Source organism: Gastrolobium bilobum, unplaced genomic scaffold, assembly GCF_033153095.1.
Source record: "Gastrolobium bilobum isolate Gb01-03AN ecotype WA unplaced genomic scaffold, APGP_CSIRO_Gbil_v1 utg13468, whole genome shotgun sequence".
Lineage (NCBI taxonomy): Eukaryota > Viridiplantae > Streptophyta > Magnoliopsida > Fabales > Fabaceae > Gastrolobium > Gastrolobium bilobum.
The window spans coordinates 346,707-371,005 of NW_026898617.1; the positions used below are offsets into that span (position 1 = coordinate 346,707).

Consider the following 24,299-nt stretch of genomic DNA (forward strand, 5'->3'; position numbering starts at 1 on the left):
CTTCCATCCCAGAAAAACTGCAGAAAAACTGAGCATGAATTAAACCTCACCGTCCTATGTAAGTCTATGAACCTGTGTTGAGTTTAGCAGGAGCTGAAGAACCATTGAACTAAACTAGCTAGTCAGCAAAAAATGTTGGCGGTGTTTGCAAAAGCCATTGGAAAACCACCGGAGGAACTTATGCTTCCGGGAATGGCCTGCAATAATTCCAAGACCCCAGAAGAAATTGTAAACAAGTTTCAATCTTTGTGGCCGGATTCTACAGTTTACAACCTTTCATATGGGAACTTCATGGCTTTATCCCATGAATACGAGAGTCCAATACACCATAGGTAGATCAAAAGTTTACTTAATTCATTCATCTATTTTCATCTCTTATGAAATTGCTTTGTATAAGAAAAATGTATCTAGTAGTGCTAAAAGTTTAATATTCTTAGCTTTCAACAGAAAACACACTGGAAATCCATGGTATTCGGTTAAATTTTTTACTACTATGCATGCTTAGAAAATAAAAGTAAATACTTGAATTCAAATTTTAAAATTTTACTACCCATTGCTCAGGAGTCAGGACTCAATTGGTTCTCTAGTTTTGTTTATAATTTGTTGAAAACCATGTCCTTGCAACAATTTCTTATTTTCAAAGTTGGTTAATTCCTCATTGTTGTGAAAGTAACAGGTCAATTGTTGTTTTGGACGATATCTTCTGCATTTTTGTGGGAAATCTAGCAAACATTGCTGACCTTAGACATCATTATGGCCTCCCGAGACAAGCAACTGAAGCCATGATTGTGGTTGAAGCTTATAAGGCCTTAAGAGATAGAGCCCCCTACCCACCTGACCAAGTTGTTAAACATCTTGATGGAAAATTTGCATTTGTTATTTTTGATGCCAGGACAAACATTCTTTTTCTAGCTAGGGTGAGTTATCTTTGAGAAACTTAATGTTTTCTTATTAAACATTCTTGCTTTTTACTGTTCCTGCTCTGTAGTTGGTCTTAACATAGTTGATTCCTATGTTAGGATCGTGAAGGAAGTGTGGAATTTCAATGGGGAATGGCAAGAGATGGATCCTTAGTGTGCTCTGATCACCCTAAAATCATTGAAGAGGGATGTGGAAAAGCTTGTGCACGTTTTCCTCCCGGTTAGTTTAGCTTTACGAACTTTTTATTCTCTAAAAATACTCTGCTTTGAACTTTTTATTGGTCTTTCTTAGAACCTTCATGTTGCCAATTAGGCACAATGCTTTGTAATTTTCACTCACTCAATTCTTCAATTGGAATTCAGGGTGCTTTTTCATCAATGGAAGTGGGTTGACAAGCTTTGATCATCCACTGCACAAGGTTCGAGCTATTTTGAATGAAGATGACAGTGGAAACGTCTTGAGTGTATATTTTCAGGTGGATTTGTACACAAAGATTCCCAGCATTCCTCGATCTGGAAGTGCAGATAATTGGGCAGATGCTGCTGTAGCCAAGGGAGAATAAATGTTCGATAATTCATCACTGCTTAGTATGATCAAATTCAAACTTGGTGTAACAGTAACTAAAATATTCTAGAAATTATGTTTGTGGATTTATGTCTAATGAAGAGAAGAAGTGGGATTTCGCTATTAATTGCATCCCCAAGTAATGAAATTTGGACACTGAAAAAGCTTTTGCTAGGTTGAAATTATGTTACTTTTTATGTTAGAAATAGTCTCTTTATGATGTTCACTTTTTGTACAATAAAGTCTCTGGTTCACTTGATGTTCCTTTTGATTGTACCACATGTGAACTAGGAAAAAGTAAACTACCTCCATTTTCTAACAACGTAACTAATCAAACGCAATGTTTTGATGTCACTCAGACGTGCATGACAACCTTCCCGGAATCAATTTTTTTTTAATTTCTGTTCCCGGGAACAGAAATGGATAGGAAACTCATTTGGTAAAATCGGTTTATTTTTTTGTAACCGGGATGAACCGGTTTAATTTTTGTGCTGGGGAACAGAAAAAAGAATCAAAAAATTTCTACTTTTTTGTTCCCAGGCACAAAATGAGAAACACTTATCCCTCTCAATCACTCTCCACCATCGTACCACTAGTGTCGTCGTCACCACCCCTCACCACCATGATGCCACCACCACCTCCACCTATCACCACCACCACCACTATCATCGTCATCACCACCACCACCATCATCGCAACCACTGCCGTTACCGCCACCATCGCCATCACACGCCACTGCCACAACCCTCATCGCCATCACCACCACCACCACGACGCCACCACTACCATCACCACCACCACTACTATTGTCGCAGCCACTACCGTCACCACCACCGTCATCACTGCCGCCGCCACCAACCACCACCACCATCGTCACTGCCATTACTGTCACCACCACCACCATCGCCACCATTACACCACCCTCGTCACTACCATCACCACATCATTGCCACCACTGTCACCTACCGCCACCGTCGCAGCCACTGCCACCACCACCACCAAGATGACTTCACAACCACCACCACCATGTCACTGCTACCATTGTTGCCGCCACCAACCACCATACCCTCCACCATTGTCGCAACCACTATCGTCACCTCCACCACCACCATCCCCACCATTACCACTGTCGCTGCCACTATTATCACCGTCATCGTCACATCTACTGCCGTCATAACCACCACCACTATCTTCACCACATCACTGCCACCACCACTACCGTACCACCGCCACCGCCACCACCACAACTACACCATGTGGAAAGGAAAGTGATGATCCGAAATTTTTTTATATTTAATAGGAAATATTTTTTATTATATTATTTGTTGTGTTATCAAACACAATTCTCATTCTCGGAATAAAAATAGAACATGTTATCAAACATATTTTTTTTCTCAGAAACTATTCCATGGCACAGAAATAGAAAAGAATTGTTTCTTTTCAGAAACATTGCTAGGAAATAGAATGGTTGTCATGCACACCCTCATAGTGATGTTGGGGAATTGCAACCATTATTTCCCATGCCCGTTATAAGTATTTTGCTACATTCACAGATCACTACCATCGGTCTAAGGCAGAATGCTTGTAATCTTTAAGGACTTGAGGGAAATCACACTTTGGACATTGTTTCTTGTCCACCAACATTTAAACATCAAGTGATCAGAAGTCATACCAAAGAAAAGCTTCAAACATGTAGATATCCATTTAATGCAATGGCCAAGATTGAGATGTTCAATATCACAAATTGTTGTATAATATGTTAACGCATCTAAAATCATTATTTTTTATATTAGGCCTGGCTGTAATACTTAATTTCTCACAAGTTTATTATGCATATAGTAGGTTTACAGTTGTAATATACTTTTTATCATGTATAAATACTAACTTTCAGAATATTCTAGGCTTGATTTTAGGACAATATTTCCTGTAATCTTTCTTGCAATGTAAAACATAAGAATTCTGCAAGGGCTATAGAGAGCCGATCAGTTTTTCCAAAGAAAATGCCATAATGATATTTGACATATTATTGCTTAATATACAACAACATACATGTGTTAGCAGCACATTTGGTAAAATCCAGCAATGTTTCAACATAAACTTTATTTCACTATCATACTAAGGACTCAGTATTATAAACTTAATATGTAATAACCATTTTGATCAATTTAGTAATCAGATGGGGGTGTAGCCATAGTCATGTGTTGTTCATTTTGGTGGTAAGGGTTCCGAGTTGATGTATACTACGCCACATAAACCACTGAGGCTAGGACAATTGACAGGTTTGGAAACTAGAGGAGCCGTTCCTCCATCACTATCACTGCCAGAACCAGAACCTGTCATTTTGCCATGAATTCCAAACCAAGAGGGAACAACACCCTCCAAACCTGATTCAGAGTCTGCACTATTACCTGAAGATGGCTTAGGAGGGGCCCTACTTGCTTCACAGAAAAATGCTATACTTAGAAGGACCAAATATCCAAAGTATATTGTCCATCTTGGTGTTGTCATTTTTAGCTGCTCTTAAAGGCTTGGAATAATTGCATTGTTTGAGGACTTCAAAATCCGGTATTTCTGCATTTTTACTGTGTGTCATGGTGCCTGTGTGACTAAAAAGAAAAATCGTATAAAATGTTGGGTTTTATTAGTGTTATGTTACATGATTTAAGTGTTGTTTCCAACACACACAAAAATGGAGAGAGAAAGTGGAATGATGAAAGAGAAAGAAAAACATATGGACCCCACCTCTTTAATGTTTGGGTAGGAAAGTGATGTTATATCATATTACATGATAAACATAAAACCCTAAAATATTTGTTTCTTCTCTTTGTTGAAAGACTCGTAGCAAATGAATAGTTTTATAATAGGGTTTAATATTTTTGCAATATGAAAAACTTCTCAGCCATATTCATTTAAAAATAGTGGGACCTATTAAAGGTTGTTAAAACGTAAGTCTACTTATAATTAATGGTAAAGGTGAGCAAAAATGTAAAATTATGAAAAGTAAGAGTTTACTATGTACAAAAAAATAAAATCAATATTTATAAAATCAAAACACACCAATATATAAATCATCATAAATTTAAGTCCAAACACTTAAAAAAATAAAAATTAAGTTCAAACTCAGTCATTATAATACATATTAGAATCAAAATATCAAGATAATAAAATTATAAAAGAGATTAGGATCTCTAAATTAAATAATTGGAATCCAAGTCATTATCATTTTTTTTATCCCCTTCCTCACTAATAAATTCACCAATAAATTCAGAAATTTCCAAATCATTCAAGTTTTCCCCTTTTTCATTTGGATCATTCAAGTCAAGGGGATCTTGATCTTCTTTAACATCTTCCAAAAAATGTAAACTCGTCTATTTCTACGAGTTGACACTACGATTTAACAACAATAAACTTATTACAACACTACAAAAAAATGTGTAATTTGTGGAGGTTAATAAAACCCCCAATAATTCTGTGTATGGTGGCATTTTAAGAGGACACTAGATTATATTTTCAAATTTTGTCAATTTTTATAATTTTGTGGAGGGCTTTGACCCCCAAAAATATATATAATTTTAAAATATTTGAAAATTTTCTAAAAATGACCGTTATAAATATTTTTTTTTTAAAATATATATTTTTTCTTTGTTAACTCTCATCTAATCTCAAACTTATCTCTTCACTATTTTCAGCAACATCTTCTAAAGCCAATGTTAATCTCAAACTTGTGGCGTCGCTCCTCATTGTTAAGAGCTACAGAGAGTTGTGCATTTAGGACTTAGACATATTTTCATCTTTTTTTCTCTCTTAGTGGTTTTCATCTCTATTAGGATTTCTTACATCTTTTTCTTCTTCCGTAAATTTCTCCATGAGTTCTTTATTTCTTCTTCTTTATTTCTTTATTCATTTATTTTTGCAGATTCTTAAGAAGTTTTCAAGCAACGGGAGCTTGTCCTAGATCCAACCATCAACCCTGGACTCGGTTCCACTCGATGCCCTCGCTGTGTCTCCCTTCTCAACCCTGATTCCGTGAGTTTCTCTTCTTATTCTTCTTCTATTACGTGTTTGTGTTTTGCGAATGAGGTGTTCGATGAATTGACTCACTGAGATTTTCTGTGTTTTTGTGATAGTGTGTTCAGGAAAGAGGCGAGCGGACCATCACTTCTGTGATTAGAATATATAAATGTTGATATTCGTTTCGCGATTGGATACTTTTGGTGAAGATTATACAGTTGGCTGTTTTATTTCCCAATTTATTCCGCTTTTGTGATTTCCGAAATCAGAGAATATCTATTTGTTTTTTTTTTCCGGTTTCCTTTTCTTCAGTGATTAGTTTAAATTACTGCTGCGTTGTATATTGTTTCTTGTATCATCACTTTGACATGGAATGAGAAGAATAATTATTTCCAATTTCTTCTTTCTATTTTTCTATTGTTAATTTTTTATTTAATAATGAGAGAAAGTGTTATTAATAATTTTAATTTTTAGTAAGTTAATAAATGTTATTAAAAATTTCTGACTTATTAGTTATATTGAAAATTTGAGAGATTATATTTTGAAAATTCAGTGTTAATTTACAGAGATTGTTGAGGGCAACCAAAACAAGGACTTCAAATATACCTATATATCTAAGAAGTCATAATAACCATAAGAATCTTAGATACGTAGTGTCTTACATACCAAAGCATCTCCAGCATATCATGTAAGAGGAAACTAAGGAAACAAAATCAGCAAGATTATAAATTATCAAAATTTTATAACCGTAAGAAAGGGCATATGTCCACTTGTATCAGAGACGGTAACAGCAAAGTTTCATTCCCTGAATAGAAACATTCCATGCTTGATAATTCATATAGAGTTATCCTTACTAGCTACTCAAATTTGATCCCTTCTGGAGTTGTCTCATCATGGTGAACTATTTTTGAAGTTGTTTTTTCTTGCTCTTTTGCCACTACTATTTCTTTCGTTGATCCACATTGCTTGACTGTACATGTTAATTTTAAATAAGCCATTATTTTATAATTTTAAAGCATGGTTTCCCTCATCAAGTAAAAGATTTGCATGAAACTTCATGTTCATGAATTTGTATGTTTCCTGACCCTTCAAGTAGTGGGTGGCCACAAGAGAACATACTTTGTCAAATTATGTTTAATCTGTTAAGGTTGGGTGCTTTAGATTTTAATTTTTTATTGTTTACTGATAACCAGAGTATCATGTTAATGACCCTGAACAAGAACCTGTTCTGGTTGATGCAATCCCCACTTTGAAGTTCAACCAAGAGGCTTTCAGTTTCATTGAAGATACACAGTTAAGTCTAGTCTCTCAATTGGAAGTCACAGAGAACAAGTTCCTCTTTTTTGTGGTATCATATAACAGTCTTGTACAATTTTGCCAAGTGGCATATATGTCAATTCTGATTTGGATAATAACAACTCCACGAATCACTTTAAGGAAAGCTTGTCTTGGCAGCCTCATCGCGGCCCCGTTCTTTCCCTTACCTTCACCTCTTATGGTTATCCTTCATTCTTCAATACTGACTTTACTGCTTTGCTATTATTATACTTTGGAATTTTGATTATAAGCTATTTTAAATACAAAATAATCTTATCCTAACTAGTCAGTATTACTTGGGATGTTAAGTTTATGAAAGTTTTAGTTTAGTTATTTTCATCTTTTTCATTACCATAATGTGATTAGGTTTTGTTTATGGATTTAGTATATCTTTTCCGATTTTGATTATGTTTGCATTCCAATTGTTTGATATATTGACAATTTCTATTTATCTCTGTCAATATGTGTCGATCAGTTCTGGTCTTGCTAAACTAAAATTCATTTAATCGTGTTGCTAATTTTGTGATTTGTTTGTTATTCGTACATTTTCATCCTTGTGTATAAGCTGATATCATATTTATACTATCTCCATACACAAATTGTTTTTATAGGAATAAACATGCTAGCGTTTGGTCACCAGGCTCACCACAATATTATGGATTCTTTTTAGTTGCATTCATTGCCTGCTGCTATGTTGATGAACTTGCTTCTCTAATTATAAAATGCCATGCTTTTTTATGTGCATTGGAAATTAAGGATTTTTTTATCATCAAGTGAGCCTTGAACATTTTTTTTCCAGGGGGATTCTCTTGACAGGACCACCGGGAACTGGAAAAACTCTGCTAGCCAAGGACTGTGGTTTAGCAATGTTCATATCAGAAGAGTAAAAAAAAGTTAGTGTATACATGTTAGGAAATCTGGTTTAGCAATTTAACTTATTGACTGTGGCATATATGATTAATGTATGGGTTTAAGTCACTACAGTTTTTTGTCATCTCAAATTTTTGTATATGAAACTTTTGTCGTACATTATTTTAAAATTCCATACTTGTCCATGTAGCTGTCATTTCATGTTATAAGGTTGTTTCCAAGTCTACTCATCACAATGAAAATCTGCAAAGTTGAAAATTCTGAGAACTGAACTCTCAGAAATTCCATCCACTCATGAAAAGACTAGTACTAATCTTTGATATATATATATATATATATATATATATATATATATATATCAGCTATTGCTTGTGCTAAAATCTTATACCATTATCTTAGGAAAACAACATTTGCACATTATTTTTTTCTTCTTTTTTTTAATACACTGCACACTATTTCTTTACACCTTAGAGAGAGTATGTTATGATGTGTATTTCTCTTATTTTATTAACAAAAATGGTTTTTGTGATATGATAGGTGCCAAAAGAGATACGTGGCTTAGAAGTTGTGATGCCCTAAACTGAGATTCCAGAATGGTTTAACTTTAGAGGCAATGAAGGGCTCGTTTCTGGGCTCATGGGAAGTCCAAGTTCCTCATTGTTGCTTTAGCGTTGGTCTTTCAGGATGTGAATGAAATGGCAAACCAATCTCGCAGGCAACTTGTTCAGCTCCGCTTAGTTATCAATTTTTAACACTTGTCATGGGACATTTATGCCATATGCGCTAAGCTTGTTAAAAAGATAACTATAAGTCTAATTAGGATTAGAATTTCTTTTCAGTATTTTAACATGCTTGTAAAATAGTTGCATCTGCTTGTTAAAAAGATTTTAGCCTCAGATCATGACAAGCTTCTGAAAAAAGTTATCAAAGAATATTCTATGATCATTAAGGATCTTATCAAATATTTATCTTTGTCCATCTTTATAGTTACAAGGATATGAGGCTACTTGTAAAGCAGGATAACTTCCAAATTTTGGCCTGCATGATAGTTATCAATTTTTAACAACTTTTAGTTTTTAATTTCATTTATACATCTCTTTGATTTTTTTATCTTTGAAAACCAAGTTCTATTTAGATATGTATTCAAATATTTGGAATGAATTTTTTTTTATCCTTTTGAATCTACCTGATTTTTTAAAAGAAACGTAAAATTTTAAATATATTTTTTTTAAATTTTCAACAAATTTGTGGGGGGTTTTAAACCTCCAGAAACTGAAACATTTGTGGGGGGTCTGGAGCCTTCAGAAAATATTTCAACAAATTGTGGCATTGCACATAAAGTCCCCACAAAATATGTTGTGGCGTAGGCAAAACTGGGGGTCATTGAGGATGCCACAAATGTACTTTGTGGCGGTCAAAGACCCCCACAATATGAAAATATGACCCCCACAAAATGCTTGAATTTTTGTAGTGCAAAAAAACGAGTGAAAATATAAATGGAATCTATTCACTTTTATATAAGTGTGACAGAGAAATTTTTTTTCGTATTACAAAAAGAAATATTTTTCTTTGTATTTTATCCTTTTAATTAGTGCTTTCACAAGAGAGTTTATTAAACTAAAATGACAGACTCGTTATATATATATTTATAGCAAAGAAATTTTATATTTTAATTATTTATTATTAAAATGTGCACTGAGATTTGAATTCATTTTCACTACTTAATCACAAGTCTTGATATAATGTATTGCAATTAATTCAATTGGATAATTTAAATTATTAAATAAAATTCAAATTAATAATTTTATATTAACTGACACTGAATTTAAAATCTTATTATTTCTCTTTTCTTTGTACGTCAACAAGTACGTAATAACACCATAATTATGATTTTTTTTTCCCGGTAAAGGCTTTACTTAGTTCAAATCACGTAATGTTGTGAGAAATGTGTCAGATACACTACTAGCACATTTTAATGCGATCTGCATTACCATTGGCAAGTCATGTCAGGAAGCGCGTAAACCTACTCCCCAAAAAATATTTCAAAGAAATGAAGAATTATAATGATTAAGAAAAGAGTTTGTCTTTTTTATTGTTAATGTAAATAATTTATCTATATTGAGCTCAAAACGACATTATTTTGAGGCAGAACTCAAGTATTTTTATAATTATAATTTGTTTCAGGATTATAATAATTTTTTATTAAATTTTTTAATTTTTCAACTCAAAACTACATCATTTTAAAAACAAATGTAAATAACTTATATACCGTCAATGTTGAAACGTTAAAGCCTTAAAAAATTATTTGAAATACTGTAAAATTGTTTTCAAACTTATGCAGAAAACCGATAAAAATATTTCAAAAACAAATGTTGTATCTTAAAAATGGCATTATCTTCATTTTCTTATATATATATATATATATATATATATATATATATATATATATATATGAGGTAAACATTTCTACGGTCACTTTAGATAAGGTCATTTACAGTTAACATTTTTACTATGTTCTCTCGGGAGAATATAGTTATAATATTAAAGTTATTTTTTCTGTTTCCTTAGTTACTTTTTAGAACTTGTTTGCTGATATGGGCCCAAGGTGCATTGAGTCCAATAACCAAAACCAAAGCCCAAAGGCAGTAACAGCAACAGAATCAGCCGAAGGAAAGAAGGTACAGCCAGATCCAGAATGGCATGCAAGTGTAGAAGATGAGGTGTATCCTAAGGAAGTGGAAGTTGAGAAGTCCATTGCAGAAAGAAGAACTAAGAGAATGAGTAGAAGGCCAGATAGATTCAATGATTAGGATCAAAATGCACTTCATGTATTAAGTGATCAAAGCACATTTCTGTTGTAAGTAGTTAGTTAGGATTCAGTTACATCATCAAACGACCAATAAGTGTTTGGGGGATGGGATGCATGTAATGAGGAGTTGTTGTTGTATGTCTGTTGAACCTTGAACTATAAAAGGGGCAGGATGCTTGTAATGAGGGCATTGAATGAAAATAATAAAACTCTTCTCGTCTGTTCTTACTTCTTCTCCCTCCTTCTTATCTTCGATAGACCCTGTTTCTATCAATTTGGTGCTTTCATCTTCCTGAACTATGGCGAATGCAACACGATCTAAATCGAGTGATGATCGTTGGGAGCAAACACAATATGATGTTGATGTTCTCAAGGAGCAGATGCAGAAGCAGTATAAGGAAATCACATGCAAATTAGATGCGATTTTCGATAATTACAGAGAACATGAGTCTTCTCATTCTGCATCTTCTTCACATCATCATTCTTCTGGTTCTAAAGAGCTTCAAGCAGCTAAGAATTTACGCATCAAGGTTCCTCGTTATGATGGATCCCATGATCCTCAGGACTGGATTTTCAAGGTAAATCAATTCTTTGATTTTTATGACATTGTTGAAGAACAAAGATTACGTGTGGCTCCATTTTATTTTGATGGAAAAGCTTTGGCTTGGTACAAATGGTTACATAAGAATACTTCAATAACATCCTGGGAAGGGTTTCTGCAATCCCTTCAAATTCACCACTGGTACATCAAGTTCTCCAGGAAACTCATTCTTCTTTGACAAGTGGACATGTGGGAATTCAGAAGACTTTGGCTAAAACTTCTACCAGTTTTACTTGGCCTGGATTAAGAAAGGCTGTTAAGGAATTTGTTAATTCCTGCTTGGTGTGTCAACAGATGAAGTATTCCACCCAAGCCCCTGCTGGCTTATTACAGCCTATTCCCATTCCTACACAAATTTGGGAGGATTTATCATTAGATTTTATAATCGGTCTTCCAATGTCCTATGGTTACACCACTATCCTAGTGGTAGTTGACAGGCTTTCCAAACAAGCTCACTTTGGATCATCACCTAGGAAATTTACTTCTAGCAAGGTTGCTGACTTGTTTTCTCAAATGGTATGTAAACTCCATGGTATTCCTCGGTCTCTTATTTCAGATAGAGATCCTTTATTTCTTAGCAAGTTCTGGACTGAACTATTTGAACTCAATGCACCCAGTTGAAGCACACAACTACATACCACCCCCAATCAGATGGTCAATCTGAGGTCGTTAATCGAGTCTTGGAACAGTATCTTCGATGCTTTGTTGCTGATACTCCAAAGAAGTGGTATGAGATTCTACATTGGGCAGAATATTGCTACAACACTACTTACCATAGTTCAGCTGGTATGTCTCCTTTTATGGCTGTATATGGACGTGAACCTCCATCTATTTTGAATTATGTATCTTCTACTGCTACACTGGATGAGATTGATCACATATTGGGTAATAGGCAAGCTATTTTACAACAACTGAAGGCCAATTTATTGCATTCCCAGAAGATTATGAAACAGAATGCAGATAAACATAGGAGAGATGTCCTTTATAAGGTGGGAGACTTAGTATGGGTTAGACTTCAACCCTATAGACAGTCTTCAGTGGCTAATAGGCTGTCTCACAAGCTAGCCAAAAGATATTTTGGTCCCTTTGAGATTCTTAAACGTGTAGGTAAAGTTGCCTATAAATTGGCTTTACCTCTACATGCCAAAATTCATCATACGTTTCATGTTTCCTTGTTGAAGCCTTTCAAAGGAGATCATACAAATCCTCCATGTTCACTTCCTGACTGTTTTCAAGGAGGATTGCCTATTTTGGAACCCCATAAAATACTGGATACTCGCATAATCTCTATAGATGATGTTCCAGTTCAACAAATACACATTTTGTGGCATGGCATGACAGAGGAGAATGCCACATGGGAATCTCTTGCTGAGTTTTCTACACAATATCCTACTTTCAACCTTGAGGACAAGGTTGATTTTAATGGAGGAGGTATTGATATGGGCCCAAGGTGCATTGAGTCCAATAACCAAAACCAAAGCCCAAAGGCAGTAACAGCAACATAATCAGCCGAAGGAAAGAAGGTACAGCCAGATCCAGAATGGCATGCAAGTGTAGAAGAGGAGGTGTATCCTAAGGAAGTGGAAGTTGAGAAGTCCATTGCAGAAAGAAGAACTAAGAGAATGAGTAGAAGGCCAGATAGATTCAATGATTAGGATCAAAATGCACTTCATGTATTAAGTGATCAAAGCACATTTCTGTTGTAAGTAGTTAGTTAGGATTCGGTTACATCATCAAACGGCCAATAAGTGTTTGGGGGATGAGATGCATGTAATGAGGAGTTGTTGTTGTATGTCTGTTGAACCTTGAACTATAAAAGGGGCAGGATGCTTGTAATCAGGGCATTGAATGAAAATAATAAAACTCTTCTCGTCTGTTCTTACTTCTTCTCCCTCCTTCTTATCTTCGATAGACCCTGTTTCTATCATTTGCTGACGTGAAAAGAGAAAAAAAAAACTTTAATGTTATAACTATGTTCTCTCGGGAGAAGATAGTTATTATATATATATATATATATAGGAGAGAGATCATTTGACTCAAGAGTAAGACTTATAAGTCTTACTCTCCATCCTAACCGTTGATTTTCGTCCATCCAACGGTTATAACTTAGGAAGTTATATTAATTAATTAATTATTAATTATGCTATTAATGACAACCGTTGATTTCCGTCCATCAACGGCTGGGATTTGGAGTAAGACTTAAAAGTCTTACTCTGGAGTCAAAAGAACCATCCCCATATATATATATATATATATAGGAACCTTTGACACTGGTATCAAATTTAAAGTTTGACACCTCATCTGAGAGCTGTTAGATAAAAAAAGATCAATGACTCTGATTTGTAAGCATGTGATACCATTGATCTTTTTTGAGATAATGACTCTCAAATGAGGTATCAAACTTCAAATTTGACACCAGTGTCAAAAGATCATACTTCATATATATATATATATATATATATAAGGTAAGGTTATACTTACAACCTATTTTCGTTTACACCCTCTTACAACTATATCTTAACCGTTGATTTTCGCCAATCAACGGTTAAGATTTTCGCAAAATAAATTTATTAATTAATTATTAATTAGCAATAAATAATAATCGTTGATTGACGGAAATTAACGGTTAAGATATGATTGTAAGAAGTTGTAAACGAAAATAGGTTGTAAGTATAACCTTCCTTTTATATATATATATATATATATATATATATATATATATATATATATATATATATATATTAGGGGGCATTTGGCAGAAGAGAAATTTATTTGAAAATCAGAATTCACAGGAATATGGTGGGTAATTAACTTTCTCGAGAATGCTACAAAAAAACTATTGATAGGCCAAAATATTCTCAAAAATATGGATCAATTTTTCTAATGTTATGTTGGATCTGAAAATTAGAAAGCATTGTGCCTGATTTTCCTAAGAATCCAAGAATACCACCCTCTAGGTGGTATTGTTGGATGGTATTCTTGATTAAATTTTGTTCACAAAATAAAATCCTTAAAAATTCACATTTTTGGAAAAAAAATTCAAAAAATTTCTACCAAATGTAAGTCACTTAGATTATCGCCTTCAATTTCTTAGGAACCTAAACAAAAATCCTCTACCAATTCCCGCTAACAAATTCTATTAGCAATTTATGATATATATATATATATATGGGGAATGTTGTATTTACAAATTACACTAAGTATGATTGATCATACTTCAATCAAGAGTGTATGACCAGTCATACTTAGTGTAATTTGTAAAAAAAGTTTGTAAACAGATCTTTTCCTTATATATATATATATATATATATATATATATATAGGCAAAAATTCCGTACTAGCGTAAATTTTCAAAAGAATCTCCGCGCTGAGACACATCTGTAAAGAATGACGAGAGTAAAGCAGTCAAACACGTAGGTTTGACTGGCGGGACTGGACTCGCCACATACAACGACGTGATCAGGAGCCACGTAGGATGTCTGCATCTCTCCCGCCACTTGGTCTGACTCATTTGAGTCCCGCCATATGAGTTGGCGAGACACACTAGCCACATAGGATGTCTGCATCTCTCCCGTCAATAGGTCTGACTCATTTGAGTCCCGCCATATGAGTTGGCGAGACACACTGTCATCCGCCACGTGCCTTGACGTGTCTCACTCATTTGCACCTTATCCCTGCGCACCTTCAAACCGTCTTCTTCTCTCCTCTCTTACCCGGTTCCTCCATTTTCGTAGCTCGGTTGTGGAGCAATTGTGGGAAACAAATTTTCGTTGGCCAAATTTTCTTCTCCCGTCCGTTGGCACCTGAGCTGAAGCAAAGTGTGCACGTTCTCATTTTTTCCCCTTCCCCGTTTAGTACTCTCTGGACCACAGGTACTTGATTCTTTTATATCTGTGTAGTATTATTTTTTAGGGGTTAAGGTGTTGTGTATCTGCATTATTTATAGGTGGATTTTCTACAGGACACGCAGGACGATTTTCTACAGGCAGCAGCAGAGGATTTCGATATTAGGCACGATCCTGATGCAGAGAGAGTGGGTGGTGTCATTCGCAGGAACCCTGAACGTGATGCACGTTCCAGACCATGGCCTACTTATACTCCACCATCATAGCATGTGAATCCCTATCTATGCATTTGAGATGTGTTTATGGATGACTGTACTTATGCATTACTATATATTACTGATTTCTTTGGTTCATGTGTGGTTTCATCTTTAGTTCGGTACACTGCTTTTATGTGGGAAACGATATTTCCAATATGGACATGGTTGAAATGTATTTCGACTGTTATTTTCTGTATTTCAGGTACACTAGGTTTTAAAGTGTGGGATGCGATTCCCTGGATTGTCCATTTTCTGTTGTTATGTTGTCCGAATTTCGCCCGTTTCCTGGTTACTATTACGTTGTCATGGGTGTAAGTGGTTAAGTAGTTTCATAAACTCAAAGCACGATTTTCTAATAAAATATTGCCAACATTACAACACATTAATTTGATATGCGTCTTGTAGGACATGCACGCCTATTATGTCCGGCTATCTTACATATACTGCATTTAGTTTGGCTAGAACTTGGTTGGTCCTCAAGTTCGTCCATTTCATTGCGAATACGTGTAGATTTAGGACGCCCCTGTCCACGCATCATTGAGACATCAGGAACAAGCTTTGGTCCGGGATGTGGGGGAATTCCATCTTCACTACCAATCGGCAGAAATGGAGAAGAGTAGACACGCATAATGGAGTTTACAGAGAACACCGGATCCACGTATTGCTCAACATCAAGGGCTACCTTCTTACATGATGCAATAACATGGCTACACGGAATTTTGAATGCTTGAAACTTACCACATTGGCATTTCCTATCATTGAGGTTAACCCAAAATGTATCTCCTTGGTCATCGACTTCAAATGAGGTGCGCGCCACGTTATACTCCCGAACACGCATCGATGTAGCCCTCTCACTGTTCTTTGTCATCGCTTCTGAAATAGTTTTTGAGAAACGCTTTCCAATCTCAACATCTGTCTGTGCTTTACACCCTCTTTTAAAAAAGTAACGTGCAAGTCGACTATATGTGCATTTTACCAAAGAAGTTATTGGCATGTTCCTCGCTCCCTTGAAAACCCTGTTCACTGATTCAGAAAAGTTAGTTGTCATGTGACCATATCTTCGTCCACACTCGTCGTAACTCCGAGTCCATTTCTCCTTTGGAACAGCCTCAATCCACGCAGCGACCTCTGGACTAATGCTGCAGAACTCGGCATACGCAGCATCAAAGTAGTCTTTATTTGCAATATATCCTGCAAGAAAAAACACACTATAATATACAAACGGACCCAATCGACAAAGGATATACAACATTTTATGTAACTAGTTTGCATATATAACCTAGCTTCTTTAGAAAACCCTTCATGTATTGATCCTTGAATCGTGTATTAAAATTGCTCCCTACATGACGAAGGCAAAACACATGGTATGCATTAGGAGGTTGCCATCCAATGTCTGGATTGGCCACTGCTGATAAAATGCTTTTGTGTCGATCCGAAATAAGGCTTATACCAGTCTTATTGGTTACATGCATTCGGATGGATGCCAAAAAATATTCCCATGCATCTTTTGTTTCACTTTCAACGACCGCAAATGCAATTGGCAAGACCTCATTGTTTCCATCTTGCGCTGTGGCGATCAATAATGTCCCTTTATATTTACCGTACAGATGCGTACCATCGACCTGTATGAATGGTTTACACCATTTAAACGCCTCCCGACATTGACCGAAAGTCCAGAAAACACGTTGAAAAACCCTGGACCCGGTAATAACTTGTCCATTCATGACACACGGTCCATGTTGAATATGGTAAACTGACCCCGGAGAAAAATTCAACATGTGTGCGAACCATCTTGGCAGGAACGCGTATGACTCGTCCCAATCTCCGTAAATCTTAGCAATTGCTTTCTGCTTTCCCATCCACGCCTTCCTGTAAGAAACATTATATCCAAAAAGGGCAGTAACCCGTTCTTGTATCAAGATAACGGCCACCGACGGCGAAGCCTTCACCATGTCTGCATACAGATATAGAGCATATTTGTAATTAGTAATAATATCGGCCTTCACATGATAAACTCATAAATTGTCCCAGTACGATAACTTCAACAATGTATAGTACCTAGAATGGCCTCAGATATAAAATGTGAATCAAGTTGTTTGTGATCTTGAGAAAGGGTTGTGCTGACACAAGAATGTTTTCCAACCCATTTACTGACTACCCAGCTGTTCCTATTCTTCGGTTTAATTGCCCTTACTCGCCAATTGCAGCCTTCTTCATGCTTATGGCATTTCATAGACAACTTCGTGGTTGTACTTTCAACCACTACACCTTCTTGATGCTCATTCATGCAGTAATGTTTTATAGCAGCTTGAACATCGCTCTTTGACCGAAACTCTTGTTTCACATACATTTCGTCTCCTCTTGTCCACGGACCACGACCTAAGCCTTCAACATCCAGTATGTCTTCGTTCGGATAATCAAAATTAACAGCCTCATAGTGTGGGATGTCATCCCAAAATGGTGTCATATCTACAAAAAAATACAAAAACAAATTTGCCAAATATTAAAGTGATTATATAAAAAATTAATCATACAAGACGATACAAGACGTTCAATGGCTAACCTGATGATGATGGAATAACCGGATTATTGGACGTAGGGATAACAGTCTCCTGTGATATGGGATTATCATGATGTTCATCATCACCTCCATCACTATGATTCTGATCATGGTCATTTTCCAGTAGAGTGTCTTCATCTTCCTCCTCCTCTTCATTGTCAGGTTCAACATCTACCATATAGTCGCTTTCATCTCCACTTGCAATAGTTGATTGTGTGGGCTGGGGTTCCGATGATGACGGCATTTGTGTCTGACTGTTAAGGTCCAACCCACGTGTCGGTATTGACATGTCGTCTGATGTCTCAATATCGACATATAACTCAACAAATTGAGATGTAGTAGAGTTTTGGACAAATGTTCCAAGAAAAATGTCAATGTCCTCATCATCAGTTATTTCTAAACCTGCATATTTTCGATTACCACATGGGACTCGACCCGTGACTGAAGAAATTACCTGATTTTGTTGCAACTTCAACTTCTGACGAATCTTCTGAAGTAGATCTTCAATGGACAAGCCTCGGACAATATACATTGCTCTTTTTTCCCCTTCGAATCTCAACCCGCCTACACTGTTAATTTTAGAACCATTATAATATACAAAAGACCGATATTGTTCCATTGTACTGTGTATTTATGCAAATAACACAAAAGGAGATCTGATGAAAGTAGAGATTAAAAAAAAGTAAATACAAACATTAAATACGCATTACAGCAACTCATACAAAAAAAATTACGACATTACAGCAAGGTCATACAACAAAATTTTAACACTACAAGCAAAGCAACTGATACAAACAAAATTACTAGAAGTCAAGAACCCGTCAGTCAAAATCATATACAAAAATAGCAAGCATCCCGAACTTTCAAAATGTCCCATACTAAGTAACACCGGAAGACCCTATATATAACCAGGCAAATATTTCCGTAAGTGTCAGTGGCGAGATTAATTTTGTAGTGCACGGGACGCTACCCCACGAGTATCGCGTGGGGGGATGCAGAAGGACAACGTAAACCGTCAACCAAGGTGGCGGGAGTAGGTACGTGGCTGGAACACGTCACATTACCTGGCGGAGCTTTTGTACACGTGGCATAGTCTCGCCAACTGATATGGTAAAGAAGATTCTGTTAGTCATTTAAAAAGTGAATTTGAATCTTCTTGACCATCATGTTAAAGAGAGATTATAAATAAAAAAAATTATTGTTCAGGAATTACCCAATGTATTATAGTTATCTTTAAAATAAATTGTACTCAATCTGTAATAGGCTGAGTAGCTGGGTGATTCCAATCAAATATATGTTTAAGGAGAGATAAAAGAATTTTTAATTTTGATAAATCCCAATTCAGGATTAATCTCTATAGGCAAAGTCGGTGTACAAAAAATATATAAATAAATTGTCGTCCAAAGAGATAGGGACCCAATGGAATATGGATTCAGGTCCTATAAAAAAGGGTATTCCGTTACATAATAATGTAGCCGGTCAATATTCAGTATCCGGCGAGACTCATAAATAATGCTTAGATTCACAAAATAAAGGATGAATATTGTCTCCTTTGTTCCGTTGCTTTTATTCCCTCATTTCTTCTGTACTTCTGTTGAGATTTGTTTAAGTTTTTTAAAAGCTAATAACGAATTATTATGAAAAGATACTCTCTCTTTTTAATTTGAATAATAGTTTATGTGATATCATCTCTTCAATAACGTCTTTTTTTGCGCGTCATATGTAGAGGCGGTCAGGTTCTAAAGAAAAATAACGACGGTTTATCTGTCAAATATTTAGTTAAAATATCCTAATTAAAAATTGTAATTGTTTTTACTTAGTTACTAATTATATTTATTTAGCTATGTAATTAGTTTTAAAAACCAATTTTTATTTTAGATAAGCATATAACAAAGTCTAGTTGCTTATATATAGATATATCTTCTTAATGCATATAAATAAATTAACATAATTTTCTTATAAGATTGTGGGGTTTTATCTCTTTATTTCATTAAAAGCTTCTTTCTAGAAATATAAATCCTTTTACTTCTGTTTGGCGCATTTTATTTTAAGTTAAAAACTATTTTTAAACTAAAATTGAAAATAATAGTTTAAAAAATGATATTAAAAACTGTTTGGGAATAAATAAAATTTTTAGTTTAAAAGTTACTCTAAAACTCAAATTAAAATTAAGTTGTTTGATAAAAATAACTTTTCAAATTTCTATTTCTAATTAAAAACACCATAAATGTATTAGAAACCTATAGCATTTAGATAAACACAAATATAATAAGAAGTAAAAGATAAAGATTTTAAGGAAAACATAGATTGAAGAATAAATAACTTTTTTTTTTTTTTTGGTAAACAACGTTCTTAAATTTGAAGAGGATATCGAATAATTTTTTCATTAAGGTAGAGAGTAAAATATTTTAATACAGTTTTAGAATAAGGACATAATTAGAAAAAATATTAGTACTAATTAAGAAGAACTAAACTACACCTTAAAAAAAACTATTCTTAGGAGCTTTTAATTTTTTTATTTTATTTATATAAATATGTTTGATTAAACTTCTTGTATAAGAAGATAAATTAGAAAAAAGACACGGTACAAAATATACGTAAATAAATCTCTTGTCAATGGCGATAGAGATTAGAGAGGATAAATTAAAACTGGTATAAGATCCAATATTATTGATTAAAAAGTAATGGTTTAAAAATAATAAGAATATAAATTATTTTTCATATATTTCAAAAGTACTATATATTATATTAATATTAAAATATACGATGAACTATTAGATAATTCTAAAATAATATAAGATTTTATAATATAATAAGAATTTTTAATTCAGTGGTAGATTGTATAATATAATTATTCAATAAAAGGTTATTTAATAATGTAAGTGTGATTTAGAATTATGCAAATCAATCTCTCTTACTAAAGGAAACCATTGTCATTTGTAAATGAAGAATCGGATGCCTTTGAATTTATCAACACGCTTTATTTAGATAAATGTATATAACAAAAGTGAAGCCCAGCTTACAGATATATCTTTTAGTGTTAACAGATTCTGTTAGCATTTTATATTATCAAAAATATAAAATAAAATAAAATAAAATAAAATGAGAGAGAGAGAGTAAAATATATATAAAAAAGTTAATAACGAATTATTATGAAAAAAGATTATTTGAAATAGAATTGGATAATCCAAGATATGTTCGTTTTGTGTAATTATCTCTCCAATAATCTCTTTTTTCACGCATCCTACGGAGGGGGTGGTTAGGTCCTAACGAAAAACAAAATAGGGCTTATCTATCATTATCTTATTTTTGTTGATGAATACATTTTCCGCGTAAATATTATAGTCATGTGAATTAGAGATCCTATATATGCAGGAGCCAGGAGGGGTCTGGTCTTAGTGAAGTCATTCAACAAGTGTACGTCCAGAATACAAGTTCCATGGAGAAGTGTTCATATGATTACTTTAAAGATGTGTTCATTGGTGCTTCTGATTCGCAAAATGCAGGAGAAACGGTCACTCACTTTTGTTTGTTTTGTTGCTTTTATTTCACTAATTTCATCTATATATAATGATTCTTTAACATTTTAAGTAAGGGTGGCAATTCGAATTCAACACGAACATGGAACATTCAATACGTAATAAATTTTAAGTAAGGGTGGCAATTCACAGCCATTGAATCAAAAACTGATCATTTTATGTTGGCATATAAATACGTAATAAATTGATAAACAATTTTATTTTTTTAGAAAAAAATGATTTCTTAAAAAAAAAAAATCATCCTAATTATAATTAATGTTAATTCCATATAAGCCAGCCATCTAATTCCTTTCTTGAAAATATTGTGCAGAGACATCTTTTTGGAGTTATATTGAAAGATTATATGTCCTGTTCGCCACCAATCGGATTGAATCTCCAGTTTAGAGGCGCTGATGGCGATGTTGCTGCTAACGGAACAACTCAGAAAGCCACAGTTGGGTTTTTTCCCGCCTCTGCGCTCAAAATCGAAACATACCACGTACGTTACTCAATTAATAAATGTTAATACTTGCTCATACAAAATGAGTTTCATTTATTAAATTTTTTTTTTACGTTTTTCAATTTTTTTATGTTATTTATATATATATATATATATATATATATATATATTTTTATCATTTATTTATTTTTAATATATTTGTTGTTGTATATTACATACAGCCTGTGGCTTCACAAGAAATGGAATTGGTGGCTAAGTGTTATTATGAAAAGCGAAGATTTGCATGGGAGGTGTTACATAAATATCATATGATCAAGTATAAGTTTGAAGTATTATGGGAAAATATTGTAGCCATGCGTGCAGATATAAAAGAAGATAGAACCGGAATTCTTGAAATTGAGGTTTATTTTTATTTATTAATTTCATACTTTTTTCTCTTAATTAAATGTACTCGATGTTCATCGTTTTTTTATTTTTTATTTTTCTCAGCTAAACAAGCCACCAACGTTCTATCATGACCTTGACCCAAAGCCCAATAGCCATCCTAATTGGGAGTTATCACAAGATTTCACAGGAGGTCGTGCTTCGAAATATTGGTATGCATTTTGTGTTGATTCTAAATTATTATTATTATTTTATTTAATTTTAGAATAACGTGTCAGATATTCACTTTCTTTATTATTATATTTCCTTCCTAACTCCATGAACAGGATACATTACCTTGAGTTCCCTCATGGAGTTCTGAATAAACTCATGCAATGTGTAAATGGATTGTTGAATTTTCAACCATTTGACAATGTGATGCCATCATCGCTAATGCATTCAACTTCATCAAAATCAGGTAATAACTATGTTCATTATTTCCTTGCCTTTGAGATTGAGCTATATATATATATATATATATATATATATATATATATATATATATTATTAAAACATAATGAAACTGATCTTGGTTTTTATTAAATAAAGGGGCCACGGTATTGGAAACCGACCCAGCTACTGACAAGCAAAAAGGAGTTCTTATTTCATCTCAAGAAGCTCAACCAATTGACCATATGATGCCATCATTGCCAACGCATTCAACTTCAGCAACATCAGGTAATAACTGATTTCATTTTAATATTAAAATATAATGAAACTGAACTTGGTTTTTATTGAAACATTTTAATTTTAATTTTAATTTTTTGGTAGATACTCGCTTTCCTCATGTCAACATATCCAATACTCCGATATTCCAAGATGGAGAGATGGCCCTAAGGAGTCAAGAACTTGATGTTGATGCAAATATGCCAAGTACAAGCGGTGTCAAAGATCAATCTTCTGGGCTGTACGATGAAAACTCTATTGACTTTTCATGGCCAATAGAGGATATAGACCCAATGTTTTATGCGCCGGTTAACGAAGATTGTAATGACCTGACATGGATAGAAGATTTTTTCAAATCTATTGATCCTGAATAATTATATCTTTTCATTATATGTGGTGATGCAAATTTAATAAAATTCAATAAAATTCCTTACACATAAACTCATGTGATGTGTATTTACGTTGTATGTTGTACCTTAAATAATTTCATTTCGTTTTATATCATCTAAGTTTCATTAAAGACACGATTCTCATGGGACTTCTAAATCATTAACCACAAGTGAACATGAACCGCAAAATAGAATGATAGTCATTACATAAACTACGTACCACAGCTCCAAAGTTGGCTTAAAAATTATTGCCCAAGCAGATCTTGTGCTATAAAAGATATAAAATAAAAAGCTCTTGTGCTTTATGTATCGTTACAATTCACAATACGATTAATCAGTGGTGAAAAAGAGAATAAATTAAAATTGCCGTAAGATTTAATATTCATACACTCTAATAATTCTAAGCAAAATGTATTTTTTTCTTCAATTGAACAGTAAAAGTTTAAAAATGATAAGAGTATGATTTATTTTTCATATATTTCAAAAGTATGCATTACGTTAGTTTTGAAATATATGATGAACTATTAAATAATTCAAAAATAATGTGAAATTTATAATATGATATAAATTTTTAATCCAATGGTAGATCGTATAATATAATTATTCGATAAAAGAGTTATTTAATAGTTTAAGAGTTGTTTCGAATCTCTCATACTGAAAGTAAAAAAATAAAAGTAATAATAATAATACACAAAAACATTTTAGTTTGTAATTGAAGAATCATATGGCTTGAAGCTTGATAATATCGTAAATACATGATAATTATGGGTGAGCACCGATTGCTTGCTTTTAATGTATTATTTCGTTGTACCAAAAAAAAAAATTGTATTATTTCATTAAGATGTTTATGGTTGGATCGTCTTTGAACATAATTTTAAATTTCAAACCATGATGTATTATTTTAACAGTGAATATATTGCATTAAATTTATTAATTAATTAATAATTCACAATAAATTAAAATTGTTGATTTATGATTTAGGATATAAAAAAAATAAAATCATATCCTTTAAAAGAATAAATATTTTTTTCTAAGAGAATACTTTTCTTATATCACATAAGAAAAATATAATTTCTTATACTCATATT

The 24,299-nt window shown here is 33.7% G+C and overlaps 2 protein-coding genes and 1 long non-coding RNA gene across 4 annotated transcripts; 2 read left to right on the forward strand and 1 right to left on the reverse strand.

Moving 5' to 3' along the window:
• Positions 1–132: 132 nt before the first annotated feature.
• LOC133317705 (stem-specific protein TSJT1-like) lies at positions 133–1,483 on the forward strand. Its single transcript, XM_061519585.1, has 4 exons — positions 133–332; positions 677–917; positions 1,020–1,140; positions 1,284–1,483. The coding sequence occupies exons 1-4, from the start codon at positions 133–135 to the stop codon at positions 1,481–1,483; spliced, it is 762 nt and encodes a 253-aa protein (XP_061375569.1).
• A 3,673-nt stretch (positions 1,484–5,156) lies between these two features.
• Positions 5,157–8,629, forward strand: LOC133317724 (uncharacterized). Of its 2 annotated transcripts, XR_009752356.1 has the most exons (5): positions 5,157–5,511; positions 5,613–5,699; positions 6,690–6,789; positions 7,613–7,706; positions 8,221–8,629. It is a non-coding gene; the product is annotated as an uncharacterized LOC133317724 (long non-coding RNA). The 2 variants fall into 2 exon arrangements; XR_009752355.1 differs by having other exon boundaries at positions 5,613–6,789.
• A 6,948-nt stretch (positions 8,630–15,577) lies between these two features.
• Positions 15,578–18,287, reverse strand: LOC133317706 (uncharacterized). Its single transcript, XM_061519586.1, has 5 exons — positions 17,759–18,287; positions 17,254–17,664; positions 16,908–17,149; positions 16,475–16,817; positions 15,578–16,386 (listed from the first exon to the last, which is right to left on the reverse strand). The coding sequence occupies exons 1-5, from the start codon at positions 18,285–18,287 to the stop codon at positions 15,578–15,580; spliced, it is 2,334 nt and encodes a 777-aa protein (XP_061375570.1).
• Between the last annotated feature and the right edge of the window lie 6,012 nt (positions 18,288–24,299).

Excerpts from the sequence above, each read along its gene's own strand:
- LOC133317705 (XM_061519585.1), top strand. The coding sequence starts at position 133 with ATGTTGGCGGTGTTTGCAAAAGCCATTGGAAAACCACCGGAGGAACTT. Across the intron at positions 333-676 it reads GAGAGTCCAATACACCATAG|GTCAATTGTTGTTTTGGACG; the intron begins GTAGATCAAAAG and ends TGAAAGTAACAG. Across the intron at positions 918-1,019 it reads ACATTCTTTTTCTAGCTAGG|GATCGTGAAGGAAGTGTGGA; the intron begins GTGAGTTATCTT and ends TTCCTATGTTAG.
- LOC133317706 (XM_061519586.1), bottom strand. The coding sequence starts at position 18,287 with ATGTATATTGTCCGAGGCTTGTCCATTGAAGATCTACTTCAGAAGATT. Across the intron at positions 17,150-17,253 it reads TATATCTGAGGCCATTCTAG|ACATGGTGAAGGCTTCGCCG; the intron begins GTACTATACATT and ends ATCTGTATGCAG. Across the intron at positions 16,818-16,907 it reads CGTGTGTCATGAATGGACAA|GTCGATGGTACGCATCTGTA; the intron begins GTTATTACCGGG and ends CCATTCATACAG.